Raw genomic sequence first — 16,466 nt, 5'->3', positions numbered from 1 at the left:
CATTATTTATTTATAAAATGTTCGTACAAATAGCCTATAGGGGAAGGTCGTTCGCAAATTATATTACGCAAATGTTATACTTTGGAGTTTGTTTTATTAGTTTAATATCTAGGCAACTTGTTCTTCTAGGCTAAATGTTTTAAATTTAAAATTATATTCATTTATGATTTATAACAGGGATGAAGACACAACAGTCAATGTTTTGCTTTTCAATAAATTCTAATTTCTATTCTGTTAAAAGGAATTACAATCTAAATGTGATTTTGAGCACCTTGGTGGACGCCCTAACGCGTTAAGCACCCAATGCATATGGATATCCGGTAAAGGAAAATCTTGCGGGTCACATTGTCAGGCGGCAAATTTTCAGAAACCCTGCTAAAACATAATAATTTCGAACCTTGCTTACATTTGTATACGATCACATTCTCTATATTATGCATGGGAATACTTTGGAACAGATATTCACTATTAAAATCACTTGGTGCTGATTTGCTGGTGTTTAAAAATGCCCCTGTTCCGTGGTATTGGAATAGCTTTATGTAAAGTGAGTAAGAACATTTTAAGTGAATGATTAAATAAATAGCATTTCATTTACTTAAGACCCACCCCTTTTTACACAACGACACCCACATTTGTATTGGTTATCCAGTATCTTATTAGTTTGACCGGAAACAACAGAGCAGGTTAAGCGGATTTCCTTCTCCATCCCTTCACTCTGCTTGGGAATAAGTATTTTGGGTATGTATCTTGTTCATAGCGATACGGAATTAATGGTGGCTGGAATTAGGCTAAGTTGAATTCTGCTTGATTATTTGCCCCATATTCCTGACTTAACAGTCATGCCATTGTTTCCCACCACCAGGAAGGGCATTAGGGTAAGAGATAATCACACGGGGAAAAACTGAGAAATCAGTAGGCCTCAGTGTTACGTACCAGTATATAGGAGCACACGTTTTCTTTGTGTCATGTTAACGAATGAATCCTCTATCCAGTCTCCTTTAAATATCTTAGGAAGGCAGCCTGTATCGTTTAACTCGATGTGTTTTCAAAAAGAAGTGCACACCATACATCTCCCCTTTTGCGTATTTGAGTACAAAGACTAGAGTTTGAAATGTATCGTTGGTCTGTCTGTTGTGTTTAGTGTATCTGCATTCCATATTCTGTATGCCAGTCTGGGTGAGAAATTTGACAGATGGAGAATTGTGGCAAAAATGATGTGCAGGGAAGGATTTTGGCTGTGTAGTGTTGACCAGTATCGTATTGGGTGTTTTCAGGCTATGCGTGCGTTTTCTGCTGCACTTTTGCCGCCACAGCCACCATTGCCCGTTCCTCTCCTCAGTCTCCAGACATGTTGTCATGGCAATGCTTCAATGATAACAACGAGGCCCGGAGCTTCAGCGGGAAATTAGAGGCAAAGTGGCCGACTTGCACCCAAGCTGACAGGCAGACCTCATCCGATTCCATCACATCCCCACCCTTCTGACTCACTACTGCATGCAGCATAGCCCCCCCCCCCCCCCCACCACCACACACACACACACACCTCCTCAGGCACAACGTTGGCTATTAGGAAAGCAAAAAATAGCTCAATGTCCAGAGAATGTCTGAGGTAGACCTTCAGAGGGTCTCAACATAGCCTTTCTGCTTTGCTGTTGTGTGAATGAGTTGATTTGACAGCTGAGGTGACCTGGATGTAAGTTTTGCATATGTATACTTCGCTATTAAAAAATACAGTTACTAAAACTATCTTCCAAAGACAACACTGCTGTTTCGTCTGATTTCCCAGCTCATATTTTAGTTCGACCAAATCTCTCTTTGCTTCCCCTATTTTGTTGTACATTTTATTTTTATGAATCGTTATTCAGTTGCATCATAATATACTCAGGTGTAGCTCTGGGACACTGCATCATAATATACTCAGGTGTAGCTCTAGGACACTGCATCATAATATACTCAGGTGTAGCTCTGAGACACTGCATCATAATATACTCAGGTGTAGCTCTGGGACACTGCATCATAATATACTCAGGTGTAGCTCTAGGACACTGCATCATAATATACTCAGGTGTAGCTCTGAGACACTGCATCATAATATACTCAGGTGTAGCTCTGGGACACTGCATCATAATATACTCAGGTGTAGCTCTAGGACACTGCATCATAATATACTCAGGTGTAGCTCTGAGACACTGCATCATAATATACTCAGGTGTAGCTCTGGGACACTGCATCATAATATACTCAGGTGTAGCTCTAGGACACTGCATCATAATATACTCAGGTGTAGCTCTGAGACACTGCATCATAATATACTCAGGTGTAGCTCTAGGACACTGCATCATAATATACTCAGGTGTAGCTCTGAGACACTGCATCATAATATACTCAGGTGTAGCTCTGGGACACTGCATCATAATATACTCAGGTGTAGCTCTAGGACACTGCATCATAATATACTCAGGTGTAGCTCTGAGACACTGCATCATAATATACTCAGGTGTAGCTCTGGGACACTGCATCATAATATACTCAGGTGTAGCTCTGGGACACTGCATCATAATATACTCAGGTGTAGCTCTGGGACACTGCATCATAATATACTCAGGTGTAGCTCTGGGACACTGCATCATAATATACTCAGGTGTAGCTCTGGGACACTGCATCATAATATACTCAGGTGTAGCTGTGGGACACTGCATCATAATATACTCAGGTGTAGCTCTGGGACACTGCATCATAATATACTCAGGTGTAGCTCTAGGACACTGCATCATAATATACTCAGGTGTAGCTCTAGGACACTGCATCATAATATACTCAGGTGTAGCTCTGGGACTACATGTATGTATGTACTCAGGTGTAGCTCTGGGACACTGCATCATAATATACTCAGGTGTAGCTCTAGGACACTGCATCATAATATACTCAGGTGTAGCTCTGGGACTACATGTATGTATGTACTCAGGTGTAGCTCTGGGACACTCAGTGGGTAGTGGCTCTGAGGCAGACAGATTTACACTTAGAAATTATAAAATCATTAAAAAGCTGTCGCATAGAATTCCCCCAAATAATAAAAACATAATAAAGGTGATATGTGCGCACCTGCAAAAAGCATTAAATGTCATACTTGTAGTAGTAAAGGCCGCCCCCATGGCACTAAGCTCTAATAAAGCGGTGTAATCACATTACAATGTCGTCATTTGTTATGTGGTTGAAGGCTGGAAGGTTTCCCTTTCTCCAATCATGAGAGAAGGTGTGAGACTGTTCTACTTGGCTGCATTTTCCTTCTTCTCACCCTCTTGTCTCTTGCAGAGATCTTCCTCAGTACGGACACAAGCAGTGGCAGTCCTACTTCGGCCGCACCTTTGACGTCTACACCAAGCTGTGGAAGTTTCAGCAGCAGCACAGGTCAGCTGGTCACTGACGGCTCCGTTCTCTCTGACACATTTTCCCAGATAGATCAACAACGTTTGAGCCTAGTGGATGAGATGGAGAAATCTGTTGGCTTAAACATTCATTTTAAAAGCAGCATTGCTTCTTTTTTTCTGTTCTTTCTTGGGAGCAGGCAGGTCCTGGACAATCGGTATGGCCTGAAGAGATGGCAGATAGGGGAGGTGGCGTCCAAAATAGGCCAGCTGTACTACCACTACTAGTAAGGTTCCTCCAACTGCACGCGCTCCCACACACAGACTGTCACATATCCTTATCATTCATGTCCTGGAATATTTTGTTGGTCTGATCTGTGCTTTAACTCTGGTAACTTGTGTGAAAACAATTCCTGGTTCAAGCAATTGATGGTACTTGATGGAGAGGTTGGTACAGTATCTAGGAGTGGGCCCGACTCTAAATCTGTTATTCGGATGTGCACAAAAAGTGAAATTGGGAAAATAATTCTGAAACATGTAGTATTTGCTGCCATTTCTAGCTATTTGGTTGCTACATGTAGCACTGTTTGTGTGCACCTGTGAATTAAGCGATATAAAAGGTACAATGACTAAAAACAAGAGGAAAATCTTGTCAACTAAAATGACTTACTTTTTTGGGATTAAAACTAATATGTTTGGCATAACTGAATTTTGGAAAGACTGACTAAAACAAAATAAAAAAACAGGTGGCAAAATAAATACCTAAGTATCATGTGATCCAATGTGGTGGTGTGAGGTTTGTGGATTTTTTTTTTTACGATATAAAACCAAGCTGACATGCAGAATTTGTGTTTCCTAAAGTGTTCTAATTTAAGTTGATCAAATTTGTTTCGTTCTTAATACACTTATTCAGGAACTACCAGGGTACCAGTGTCACACTCAATACAGAGAGTTCTTGGCACACCATTTTCTCTTTTTGTGTTGTAGTCTTCGTACCTCAGAAACAAGTTACCTGAATGAGGCCTTCTCGTTCTACTCGGCCATCCGTCAGCGGTCCTACTACTATCAGGTCAACAAAGAGGATAGGTGAGTGCCAACGCATGGCATTTTATTGATATTTAAGAAATTAGTTTGAGCCGTCTGGCTTCCATTCAGTTTTCGTCCCAGGAGGTTAATGCTAGCCAGAGGCTGTTGTAACATAGCAAAACAACTGAACTATGCACTTTAAAAGCGGCCTGGGTCAATTGAATACAGACATGGTATGGATATACCTTTGTATTTGGAGTGAAGTATCCCTGACTGTCAGATAACTTAACAAAAATGCAAAAATACATATGAGTAAAGGGTAGTTTATATACTTGCAATTTCTGTGATAAAAAATATATTCTTTAACCCTCAGCACATTGCTTTTTTCAACATGTTCAAGTGCTTTTCAAGTCTGAACAACTCTTCAACCAATGAGATTTTAGCTAGCAAACTAACGTTGCTAATAACTTAGCTAGCTTGCTAATGTTGGCAATGTGGTCAAACTAGCTACATTGTCAAACTAGCTACCTGATTAAGGCTGTAAATGGCTTTGTTTCATTACCTTCAGGCTGAAAAGGTGAGAAGTCAGTGATGAAACATGTCAACTCGTAGATTCAAATTCTGAGTTTCCCACTTGTTACTCCGACTTGGACCGTCATTCGGCTATATTAGAGTTGGACAGTTGTATTTCCGACAGCACTTGAGTGCACATTTTTAGCCACCTAATAATTATCTGTTTGCTGCTGAACCAGGTGAACGTAGTAATGGGTTAGCTGGCTTGCTAACATTATAATATTTTTTTAAATGACATTTTTCAAAACCCAGCTAAACGAGCTCGGAAAGGTGGGTGAGTGATTTAGCGAGCAATGAGGAGCAACATTCCACATGGGGAGATAATGATAGAAGTTTATTTTTATGATATGATATTTGTTGAAGGTGTTTATGGTAGATTGAGACAAATTACATAATCACAATTAACAAAATTGTTGTGAATGTTCCAACAGCTACATTTATTTGGTGCTGCTGGAACAAAACACATGAACATTTTACTCTGTGTGTGTGTGTGTTTGTGCTTGCCAGGGATAGATTGTAACACAACTTTTCTTTCTTCCATTGTCTTCCCCCTCCTGTTAGGCCTGAGTTGGTAGTGAAGAAGCTCCGGTATTATGCCCGCTACATAGTAGTCTGTTTACTTCTGAACAAGATGGACCTAGTGAAGGTGCTGGTCAAGGTAAGAAATCTGAGGATAAACAAACCAGAGGAAGTTCTCAATCTCATTTGTATTTATTTACTTTTTGTTGTATTTTATTATTGGAGTTTAGTATAAAGTGGAGTGCAGAAGTTTCAGCCTGAAAATGTTTAATTTTGTTACTCTTACAAAAATACATATTTAACTTGCATGCATTAGTGTGCTGTGTATAGTGTGTATAACATTGGTCTACCCTCCTGCAGGAGCTGTCAGAGGAAATCGAGGACTATACACAGCGCTTCAACACAGAAGATCAGTTAGAATGGAATCTTGTCTTACAAGAGGTGGCAGCTTTTGTGGAGGTCAGATTCCAAATCGGTTGTGTGGTTGTATTGATATTGTGCCTTTGAGGTTGTGCCTTTTTAAAATTGATTTAGTTATATCCTTGAGCTGTTCTTGTCTATTAATGTTCTTTCATGTTTTGTGTGGACTCCAGGAAGAGTAGCTGCTGCTTTCGCAATGGCTAATGGGGATCCTAATAAAATACTAAAGAATAACTTGACTGTATATAAAGAAACACTGCAGGAGTGTTTTACTCACTAATGATTGGCAGTTAACCCCCTTGAGTAAATTTGCATTGGCTGCGTCTCAATTCACCTCATCTGTCGATGTCGCCCTTCCGCATCTGCGGTGAAAGGTGGCAGAGCTAGAGCGGTGTTTGTCAGACCATGAGACATCCTGAAAATCAGTCTACTCACAAAAACGTTGGTAGCGTCCGAACAGTTTGACCTACAAAACTTCATGGAAAGATGAGACTAATGAACACGATAGTTCTCCATTTTGCTCCATGGCCTCCACGAGTCTCACGTGACTCGTCTGAAGTCGGTACAGCCGATCTGCCAACTTCGGTCTGTAGCGTCCAAACAGTTTGGGCTACACTCTATGACCCCTCTGTGGAACGGCGAGTCTCTCACGGACATGTATATTTCAGTTGTTTTGCACTAGGAAGCTTACAAGAATAGTCTGAAGATAGCCAGGTACCAGTTTTAAAAAATGAATGAAAATATACACTACCGTTCAAAAGTTTGGGGTCACTTAAAAATGTCTTTGTTTTTGAAAAGCACACGTTTTTTGTTGTCCATTTAAAAACATTTTTTTATCAGAAATACAGTGTAGACATTGTTAATGTTCTAAATGACTTATTGTAGTTGGAAACTTTATGGAATATCTACATGGGCATACAGAGAGAGGCCCATTATCAGCAACCATCACTCCTGTGTTCCAATGTCACATTGTTAGCTAATCCAAGTTTATAATTTTAAAAGGCTAATTGATCATTAGAAAACCCTTTTGCAATTATGTTAGCACAGTTGAAAGTGTTGTTCTGATTAAAGAAGCAATAAAACTGTCCTCCTTTAGACTAGTTGAGTATCTGGAGCATCAGCATTTGTGGGTTCGATTACAGGCTCAACATGGCCAGAAACAAATAACTTTCTTCTGAAACTTGTCAGTCTATTCTTGTTCTGAGAAATGAAGGCTATTCCATGTGAGAAATTGCTGAGAACCTGAAGATATCGTACAACGCTGTGTACTACTCGCTTCACAGAACCAGAATAGAAAGAGAAGTGGGAGGCCCCGGTGCACAACTGAGCAAGAGGACAAGTACATTAGAGTGTCTAGTTTGAGAAACGGACACCTCACAAGTTTTCAACTGGCAGTTTCATTAAATAGTATCTGCAAAACACCAGTCTCAATGTCAACAGTGAAGAGGCGACTCCCGGATGCTGGCCTAGGCAGAGTTCCTCTGTCCAGTGTCTGTGTTCTTTTGCCTATCTTAATCTTATTTTTATTGGCCAGAATCAACTAGTCCAAAGAAGGACAGTTGTATTGCTTCTATAATGAGCACAACACTTTACTGCTGTGCTAACATAATTGCAAAAGGGTTTTCTAATGATACATTTGCCTTTTAAAATTATAAACTTGGATTATCTAACACAACATGCCATTGGAACACAGGAGTGATGGTTGCTGATAATGGGCCTCTGTATGACCATGTAGATATTCCATAAAGTTTCCAGCTACAATAGTCATTTACAACATTAACAATGTCTACAGTGTATTTCTGATCAATTTGATGTTATTTTAATGGACAAAAAATGTCTAAGTGACCCCAAACTTTTTGGAATGGTAGTGTATATGGAGAAACTAGTTCAGTGTCTAAAATAAGGGGTTGTCAAAAAAGTAAGAGTCCTGATCTTTTGTATATCTCTCAGATACAGGACAGACACTTCAGAACAAACTTCCTTTAGATTTTTGTTGGACTATCTGTTATTCCATGAAGCTGTTATGCATTGCTATGGGCTAATAGTAAGCTTTAAAAAACAACCTTTTTTTCTTACCTTATGGAGTTCTGAAATTTCAAATCAAACAGCTAAATGATCCTTGGTATGACCATATGTTCACTTAGTAGAACCCCCACGTACGTAGACTCTTAAAGATTTGAAAGGGATACTTCGGGATTTTGGCAATGAAGCCTTTCCCAGAGTCAGATGAAAAACTCATGGGTAACATTTTTATGTCTACATCTAGTATGAAGGTAGTTAGCCAATGCTAACTAGCGTGTATGTTATCAGTTTGCCTAGACTTCCAATCATTGCGCTAACACTAGTTAGCAACTTCCTTTAAACTGGATGCAGAGACATAAAAATGGTATCCACGAGTTCATCTGACTCTGGGGAAGTAGAGTAAGAGCTTCATTGCCAAAATGACCCTTTTAATGGACATTCTATATGATATTTCATAAAGATTCTCAGAGTAACCTTCTGCAGTCTTGAGAGAAATGATCAGCTTTGAGGATGGGTTTGGCTTATGTCGTTATAAGCAAAGGTTTAGATTTTTAACGATATTGGTATGAACTTACTGTATCCCGTCACGATCTCTTGATTACTTTTATCTTTCTGTGCCTACTGCCAATTTCCTACTACAAAAGGGGGAAATGTCATAACTTATGAATGAAAGTTATATCAACACTTAAAGGAGGCTTCCACAAGTCAGCAAAAATCGGATGGGTTTCCACCAAGCATTACTGAAGTACTGTAATTTAATTAATTCAGGATTATGGGGTTGAAATTATCATTGTATATTTATGTCAAGCTGTGATATTTTGTGTGTAAGATTTTACATACCACAAAAGTGTTACTAGAATGGTGTGCACAATGGAGTTAAAGTGAAGCTATGAATGTTTTGTTTCTGTGAGCAGGCAGACCCAGTGGTGGTGCTGAACGATGAAAACACTGTGGTCTTCACATCCAATCGGCTACAGGAGGGGGGCGTGCCTCAGTTGGAACAGGGAATGGTAGTTGGCCAGCTTACCCTGGCAGATGCACTAATCATTGGAAACTGCAACAACCAGGTGTGTGAACACAGATTCTAGTCTAAAGTGCAGCTCTAAAACAACCTCTTGACCAGTCTGGGGACCCACATTCTAAACTATAATAATTTGTGTTTGTCAGGTAAAATTCAGTGAGCTAACCATCGATATGTTCCGCATACTCCAAGCTTTGGAGCGGGAACCAGTCAACCTGGCTACTACAACTTCTAAACCTGGAACATTGGTGAGGGGGAATACTGGAAACGCATCTTACACTGTGTTGTGGGCAACAACATAGACAGAATATTGAAAATGTAAAAGTCTCGAATGTGATATGGGAGAAAGGCAGCGCCGGAAACCCTACATGAAACCTGTCCTATAAACAGCTGCTTACTCCGTTTCTTCCTTCACAGGCCCTTACCCCATGTCTTCCTTCACAGGAACCCAGCGAGAAGCCAGCCAAGAGAGAGAACCCTCACAAGTACCTGCTGTACAAGCCAACGTTCAGCCAGCTCTACACCTTCTTGTCTGCCTCCTTTAAGGTCAGTCTCCAACTGTCTCCCCGATGTGTCGGTCTTCACTTGTCACCTGTGAGAAAGACCCGATTGCGTGACGGTTAACAAAATTTCATGACCACCACAGTCCTAGTCCTACCCAATGAAAACGCTGAACAGAAAGAAATCTACATCCTGTTCTAGAGTTTATCCTAATGGAGTCCCATCAGAATTGTATAAAATATCAATAAAATGTGTATATTTTAATACATTAACGATTTTTGGATGGTATTGGCTGATTTTAGGTGTTGTTTTGTAGGAGTTGCCAGCGAACAGTGTGCTGCTCGTCTATCTTTCAGCTACTGGAGTCTTCCCTACCGGACGCTTGGATTATGAGGGTACACCCCCTTAAATTCTGTAAACGCACACACACTCACTAGTTCATACACTGGTCACGTTCTTGCAGCTGAAATTCATCTGATAATGTATTCAAAAAATTTGATTGATTTTCTATCAGGACCATATGACTTTGGAGGAGTTCTCACCAACACAAACCGTGATGTGGTGAACGGGGAGACTGTACAGAAAAGGAACCAAGCCCAAAAAGAGATGCACTGGTAAGGAACAGGCTCTGGCAATCCACTGTCCTCTGTGTTTTTTGGCAGACATGAGATGCATGTACAGTATTGGTGTTTAAAAAGTTACATAGAACTTCTTGCACAGCCCACTTTATTTATTAACACACTCTACAATATTCACCCAAATTGTTTGTAATGTGTGTGTGTGTACATGCAATGACTGTTGACTCCTGTATGCCTTAGCCTTCACCCTGGGGACTTGTTCCCTTTCACCCGGAAGCCTCTCTTTGTCATTGTGGACTCTTCCAACAGCACAGCCTATAAGGTTGGTGAGAATTACATTCATCACAATTACGCCTTTTTTGGGTTAAGAGAAGGATAATGATAACTTTGAGGTGCTTTTCATACATTGCTAAAACACTCAACTGGATTTTCATCATTATTTTACTGAACAACAATATAAACGCAACAATTTCAACGTTTTTACTGAGTTACAGTTCATGAGTGGTGCAGCGGTCTAAGGCACTGCATCAGTGCTAGAGGGGTCACTGGTTTGATTCCAGGCTGTATCACAACCGGCAGCGAGTCCCATAGGGTGACGCTCAATTGGCCCAGCGTCGTCCGGGTTAGGGCTTGGTCGGGGTAGGCCGTCATTGTAAATAAGAATTTGTTCGTAACTGACTTAATTAATAATTAAATAAAAATATTAGGAAATAAGTCAATTGAAATAAAATCATAAGGCCCTAATCTATGGATTTCATGTGACTGGGCAGGGGTGCAGTCATGGGTGGGCCTTGAAGCCAGTTCCAGCCAATCCCCACAAAAGTGCTTTATTGCAGACATAAATACTCCTCACTACCCCCCTCCAATTTTAAGATGCATTTAAGGAAAAGTGGACTATTCCTTTTGGGAATTCAGTCTGGCGTGATTCTTACTAACATTAATATTTAATGCCTTGTATCTCCATGTAGAATTTCACCAATCTCTTTGGTCAGCCGCTGGTGTGCCTGCTATCTCCCACAGTCTATCCAAAGAGCATGCAAGGTTAGTTTGTCACTATTATTATAGTTTTTACGCCTCTGTACTCCTCTTAATTAGCGTGTTACAGGCAACCGTCAATTACTTTCCATGTTGAAGTCGGCAATTACACTATGCCATACTCTTTAACTATTCTAGAAAATAGCTCTTAGAGCTTGTCAGTTAATTCTCAAATGCGTTGGCCTATTGATACCAGCCATTGTACTCATTTAGGCCGTTTTATGTGGCTGATTATTTTCTATTGGATTCTGCAATTATTTAAATTTGTTTTATTGATTGGTTTAGAAATGTGTGGGCAGAATAAGCCACGTAAGATGAGACATTGTTTTTGTGGGTGTTCTGAGAAACTGTTCTATGAATGTCTCTCAAACTGGTCTCCTTCTCTCAGACCAGTCTCAGCGCGGCAGCCTCTTCACACTCTTCCTGTACTGCCCCCTTCTGGCCTTCCTGTCAGTGTGTGGCCTGAGCAGCCTGCGCCAAGGATTGTGGGAGAAGGCCGAGGAGTTTCTACACAAGGTGTACCGTGACATCGGCCAGATGATTACACGCTCACAAGCTATAGGTATGTTTTGTGTTTTTTGGAGAGAAAAAAAATAGATTTTAAGTGCAAATATCACAACCATAATGGTGGAATTTCTCCTTCACAGACCAAGCCTTTCTACAGTTCTACGGTGATGAGTTCCTCCGATTGTTACTGATCCGCTTTGTGTTTTGCTCGGCTACACTGAGACTGCACAAGCTCTTCCGGGTAAATCAGTTTTATTGTGCCCTTGGTACTGAGTTACATCTCCCATAGTTATTCATTGTAGTTACGGTAATTAGGGGGTCAAATGTAATGTCCCTTCTCTGTCTGTCTGCCTTTTGCAGGAGTCCAGGAGCTTCCCGGAATCGTACCCTCAGCTACCCAAACAGGACACGGTGGAGAGCAGCCTCCTGCAGAAGCACGTTCTGGAGCTGGCCGCCATGTTGGATGTGCGGAGCCTCTTTTGGGACGGAACGCTGGACGTGAACTACTAACCTTCAGCTGCCCAGCTAGTCACCACAACTATACAAACGCAGACCACCGCTATACACATTCGCACAAGGGAGAGTCCTCATCTTTCAGAGGTAATTAAGTTACTGGTTGAACACACTGCAATAGTGTCTGTTTCTTTTTAACCCAAGATCCCCTTATTTCCCCTACCTAATTGACTTTACCCTATCGGCTATACTTATTTCCCCTACCTAATGTACTTTACCCTATCGGCTATACTTATTTCCCCTACCTAATGTACTTTACCCTATCGGCTATACTTATTTCCCCTACCTAATTTACTTTACCCTATCGGCTATACTTATTTTAAGTACATTCATACAGCTACTTGTGGAAGTCAACTATGTACAATGCAAACATGAACAAGTTACCTAGCTACTTATATCCACATGAGCTGAGCATGTACTACCGTGTTGTTACTATAAAAAAAAGCACTCAAATGAAGACATGGTGCAGCTATTTTAGTCTGAGGGTGGCAGGAGGACACGTGAAGCTATCGATGGCTTTAACACTTAAAAAGACAGAAAATAAATGAACATAGTTTTACGACAGCACTGCCTGCAATGGGTTCTAGATGGATGCTTCCAGCTATCTGAACTGCAAATGAACTTCAATGCAAGCTGTAGGGAAGTCTCTTCTTCTGTGCATGGGTAGATGTGTTGGCCAAGTTTACTGGATGTAGGGTTTAGAGTGAGACTAACCTCCATATTTGTTTACCCAAATAGATCTGCTGGTTTTAACACATCGAATTCTAATGTAATTGCCTGGAAGTTGCTTTTTTTTGTTTAATTTCAGTAGTCTGTTCTGTAAAACTGAGGCATGGATGGGTAAAGTAACAGAGTGCCTGCCTATGCAGACCCTCATGAACAGTTTAGCCCTGTTCAGAAACAACCACTTTCTCCTACCATCTAGGCACCAGCTCTGACCCGTTTAGGTGCCAGCTCCTAACATCTAGGTACTAACATACGGTGGCGGTGTCAGCAGCTCTGAATGATCTGCAAACATATCCGCTCATTTAGTGCAGTGACTGAGCAAGCGGGAGGCCGCTAATCTATTTTCACTGTCTATTACTCCTTGTATCAGAGCAGGTTTTCGGACTGGGATTACCGCCGGTATATGTTTAAGCACCATGCAGGTACACAGCTGCCCAGCCCCTCACAGGCCAATCAAAATAGATAAATAGACACATCTCTCCCAATCTTCTGCTTTTTCAAAGAAATCACTTGAGGAACCAGGGTAACACTCCTTCTGGGGTGGATCTTTTAAAAGATTTAGCTTTGACCTTGATTGGCAGCATATCATTGGCTGCATATCTTTTGAGACATTGTAGGGATGGAAAAGGCCTCTCTATGCTGTAGCCTATATGTTTTGGGGGTTGCATCCCATGGCAATTATAGTCTTACGTATTCTCTACTTAACCGACTTTCTCCTGACCAGTTCTTTCAGACTAGTGGGGATTACGGAAATTAGGTAAAGGGGGTAGATTCTGAGATTCACCCCTCCTGATTCAACAACTATTGGTTTCTGGAAATGTAGGACTTTGAGAGGCCCTGTGTCATTCATTATAACTAAGCCCCCATAATGGCATTCCTCTGTCTTAGGCATGGTGGTTTACTGGAGAGAGCTCATGCTGCTGTTTCTCTTTCTTTGCATGTCTTATCAGTATTCTTGTCCATAGAGTTTACTCTGTCGAGTTCATATTAGTCTGTTTGCAGGTCAGTTCCAGCGTTAGCCGTCTAGTGAGTGCCCTGCATGGCAGCAAGCGTCATCTAATTACCTTATATTGATGGGGGCTTGAAGCAATGGAATCGGGTAGAGCTGAAACTGACTCCTGGCAACCAGTTTTAAGTACATGTGTGTGGTGATGAACAAAAATAGCCAAATCATTTTGTTTTTTGTATTTACTGAAAGAGAAAAAATGAATTTCAAAAATAAGAAATCACAATTTTAAATGTATATTTATGTTTAATTGAAAATAACAGTATGTGATACAGAGAGATGTTTGGTCTTTAGTACGTATGTTGAATTGTTAATTGTAGAAGCTGTGAAAAATATATGCAGTTGGCACAGCAATTTTAATGAATGGAACTGCACATTGTTCCCCCCCAACCCCCCCATCAGTTGTTTTGGTCAAATTCAGCCAGCATACATTCCAAGGACATGGAGAGAGTCGGGGAAACTGACACGGTTCTCCCCATTGAAACAAACAAAAGTGGACCATTTCAACATGGGAAATACTACTCCCCATGGCAATTTATAATCATATTTTGTTTATTTGTTGACAATGATAATATGATTAATAACGATGATAAAAACAATAGTAGCCTTGCACTTTACTGTATTGAATTATGACCTAATCTTATTTGTTGTGCTGTCAGTATAAAGGCATGCCAGAGAACGTCCAATCCATTATTCCCTATGCCACCCCACGATCATTGTAATACACATTTAGATATTTGATGTTTTTGTCAATGACAATGGACAAGAACACTGTCCATATTTTTTGTAAAAACCTTAATTGTTGTGATATATGATGTTATCTGTGTTATTTCATTAGAGCATGCATGTCTGTCCATGTTTGGGATGGCAGCACAGGGCATGATCATCCAGATCACACAAGACTAGCATCCTAGCTCACTGGGAAGCACAAGCTAGTGCAACGAGCTACACTACCGTAGCTCATCTTCTCTTCACTTAGGGGACCCACTTTCATAGAAATGTATATCTACAAAGCCTCTGTGGACTGTTTCATTCAAACTGCCTTTTGGTTTTATCCAGTTTTTTTTCTTCAAGCACATCATGACCGCGGCGTCACAGTCCAATTTTTTAATTGCCACCATTTTTATGGACCACTCCAATTTCCATAAGAGTTATCACTGCCAAAACAAGTTGACTGATGAGCTTTCAGGGGAAGGCCATGAAGAATTACTGTCCAGTTGAGCATATCACCCATGTTTTCTTGGACTATCCTTGATTCATGAATTTACAAACACGACGAAGTCCTCAAGGGAAGAGGAAAAGACAGAGCACCCATACTTAACTAAACCTGATTCAAAAAGGTTGACGCATTGTGACCGTGTCATATCATACATACACTGTGAATTGTATGCAGTAAAACCATTTTGGGACATGTTTTCCTGCTTTGTCTTTGGGCCTTTGTTTACAGCCCGTTGTAATCTCGTGGTGACTTTACTCTCCTCCATGTAGTGTGTTATTGTGCATTGTAGTTAGGAGCAAGAGGGGAACAAAAAGCACTCATATTCTTATAGAAAAGTGTCAAAGCTTCCTGTGCAAACTGAAGTGAAGCTGCCCCTTTACCGTGTATCCCCAACCCAAAATAGGTCTTACTAGTGAGGATAGTACAGTATATGTAAAGTACATATGATATTTATGCATAATGACAAAGCCCTAGACACCATTTATTTATGTTATAATACTTGTAAATTGTGACAGGATGTGGCTGACCTCTTTCCCCTGTTGGCATGTAGTTGAAGCCCCTAATAGGGTGAAATGTTGAGAAACAAAGGAATGTCCATTCTATAAATTACGTATCTATTATTTGAAAGTCATGTCAATTCTGTGCAATACATTTCTATCTGCAATGCTTTGAACGTTTCGCACCATTTGGATAAGCCCTAGATGAGTAACACAATGATATGGAACAAAAATATATTTAAGTATGAACATTCATTTCTTGGGCCTAAATCTAAAATGTTACTTTGAGAGTAAGGGTGTTCTTTCTACCGGTTCCTACTGTTGTGGGAGGGAACGATTTCAAAGTGATATATTGGTCGGAATACTCTTTCTTTATAAGTTAAGGGTTTCTAGAGATGCTAGTTAAACATTATTTGGCATTCTTTGTTTATATCCTTTAAACGGTTCTGTCCCATTTGTTGCCAATTATATTTGATGTTAAGTATGAAGGAAAAATAAGTTGACCAAAACATGCAAGCTTTTTTGAATGCTTTAAGAAAATTAAAAGTTTGACTGTTTTGTTTTAATTTGTGTGAGATGTATTGTCTTTATTGAATAATCTATTGTTTAAAATGTATTTTATATAGGTGATTGCTTTGACTCCTCAAAAGAAAAGACCTGTTACAAAAGCATCACTCAAACATTTATTTCACACACAATCAACAATACAGTAGGCATAGGCAAGATATAAGAGATGCCTTTGGACTGAAGACATTAACAATGTGGAAAATGCCCCTGAATGAATTTAGACACCACTCCAATTTTAAGATTTTTTTCTAACCAAAACCAATGTACCTCACTTATTAGCATGCTATCAAAAGGGAAAAAGTCTTTACTGTGTTACAATGGTCCCTTTATTGATGGTCTTCAGTTGTTGCTGAAAGCATAATTAAGTAATC

The 16,466-nt window shown here is 40.2% G+C and overlaps 1 protein-coding gene and 1 long non-coding RNA gene across 4 annotated transcripts in view; both read left to right on the top strand.

The window, feature by feature from the left end:
• The window catches only part of scai (suppressor of cancer cell invasion), a 39,092-nt gene extending 22,998 nt beyond the window's left edge, over positions 1 to 16,094 (top strand). For 2 of the 3 annotated variants that reach the window (XM_021601769.2, XM_021601771.2), the window contains exons 4-18: positions 3,313 to 3,408; positions 3,566 to 3,652; positions 4,353 to 4,451; positions 5,526 to 5,622; positions 5,844 to 5,942; positions 8,840 to 8,992; positions 9,093 to 9,194; positions 9,364 to 9,492; positions 9,764 to 9,842; positions 9,962 to 10,061; positions 10,266 to 10,347; positions 10,994 to 11,066; positions 11,449 to 11,622; positions 11,708 to 11,808; positions 11,928 to 16,094. In XM_021601769.2, coding sequence (XP_021457444.1) covers positions 3,313 to 3,408; positions 3,566 to 3,652; positions 4,353 to 4,451; positions 5,526 to 5,622; positions 5,844 to 5,942; positions 8,840 to 8,992; positions 9,093 to 9,194; positions 9,364 to 9,492; positions 9,764 to 9,842; positions 9,962 to 10,061; positions 10,266 to 10,347; positions 10,994 to 11,066; positions 11,449 to 11,622; positions 11,708 to 11,808; positions 11,928 to 12,077 — 1,621 coding nt within the window. In that variant the 3' untranslated portion in view covers positions 12,078 to 16,094. The remainder of the gene's footprint in view (positions 1 to 3,312; positions 3,409 to 3,565; positions 3,653 to 4,352; positions 4,452 to 5,525; positions 5,623 to 5,843; positions 5,943 to 8,839; positions 8,993 to 9,092; positions 9,195 to 9,363; positions 9,493 to 9,763; positions 9,843 to 9,961; positions 10,062 to 10,265; positions 10,348 to 10,993; positions 11,067 to 11,448; positions 11,623 to 11,707; positions 11,809 to 11,927) is intronic. The other variant, XM_021601772.2, reaches the window with a different exon arrangement.
• On the top strand, positions 2,699 to 3,086 carry LOC118964563. Its single transcript, XR_005051644.1, has 2 exons — positions 2,699 to 2,785; positions 2,822 to 3,086. It is a non-coding gene; the product is annotated as an uncharacterized LOC118964563 (long non-coding RNA).
• Positions 16,095 to 16,466: the final 372 nt, after the last annotated feature.

The sequence above is a fragment of the Oncorhynchus mykiss genome, chromosome 5, assembly GCF_013265735.2.
Source record: "Oncorhynchus mykiss isolate Arlee chromosome 5, USDA_OmykA_1.1, whole genome shotgun sequence".
NCBI classification, from domain to species: domain Eukaryota; kingdom Metazoa; phylum Chordata; class Actinopteri; order Salmoniformes; family Salmonidae; genus Oncorhynchus; species Oncorhynchus mykiss.
Note: the sequence above shows the minus strand (reverse complement) of the source record. Positions and strands in the feature narration are given on the sequence as shown.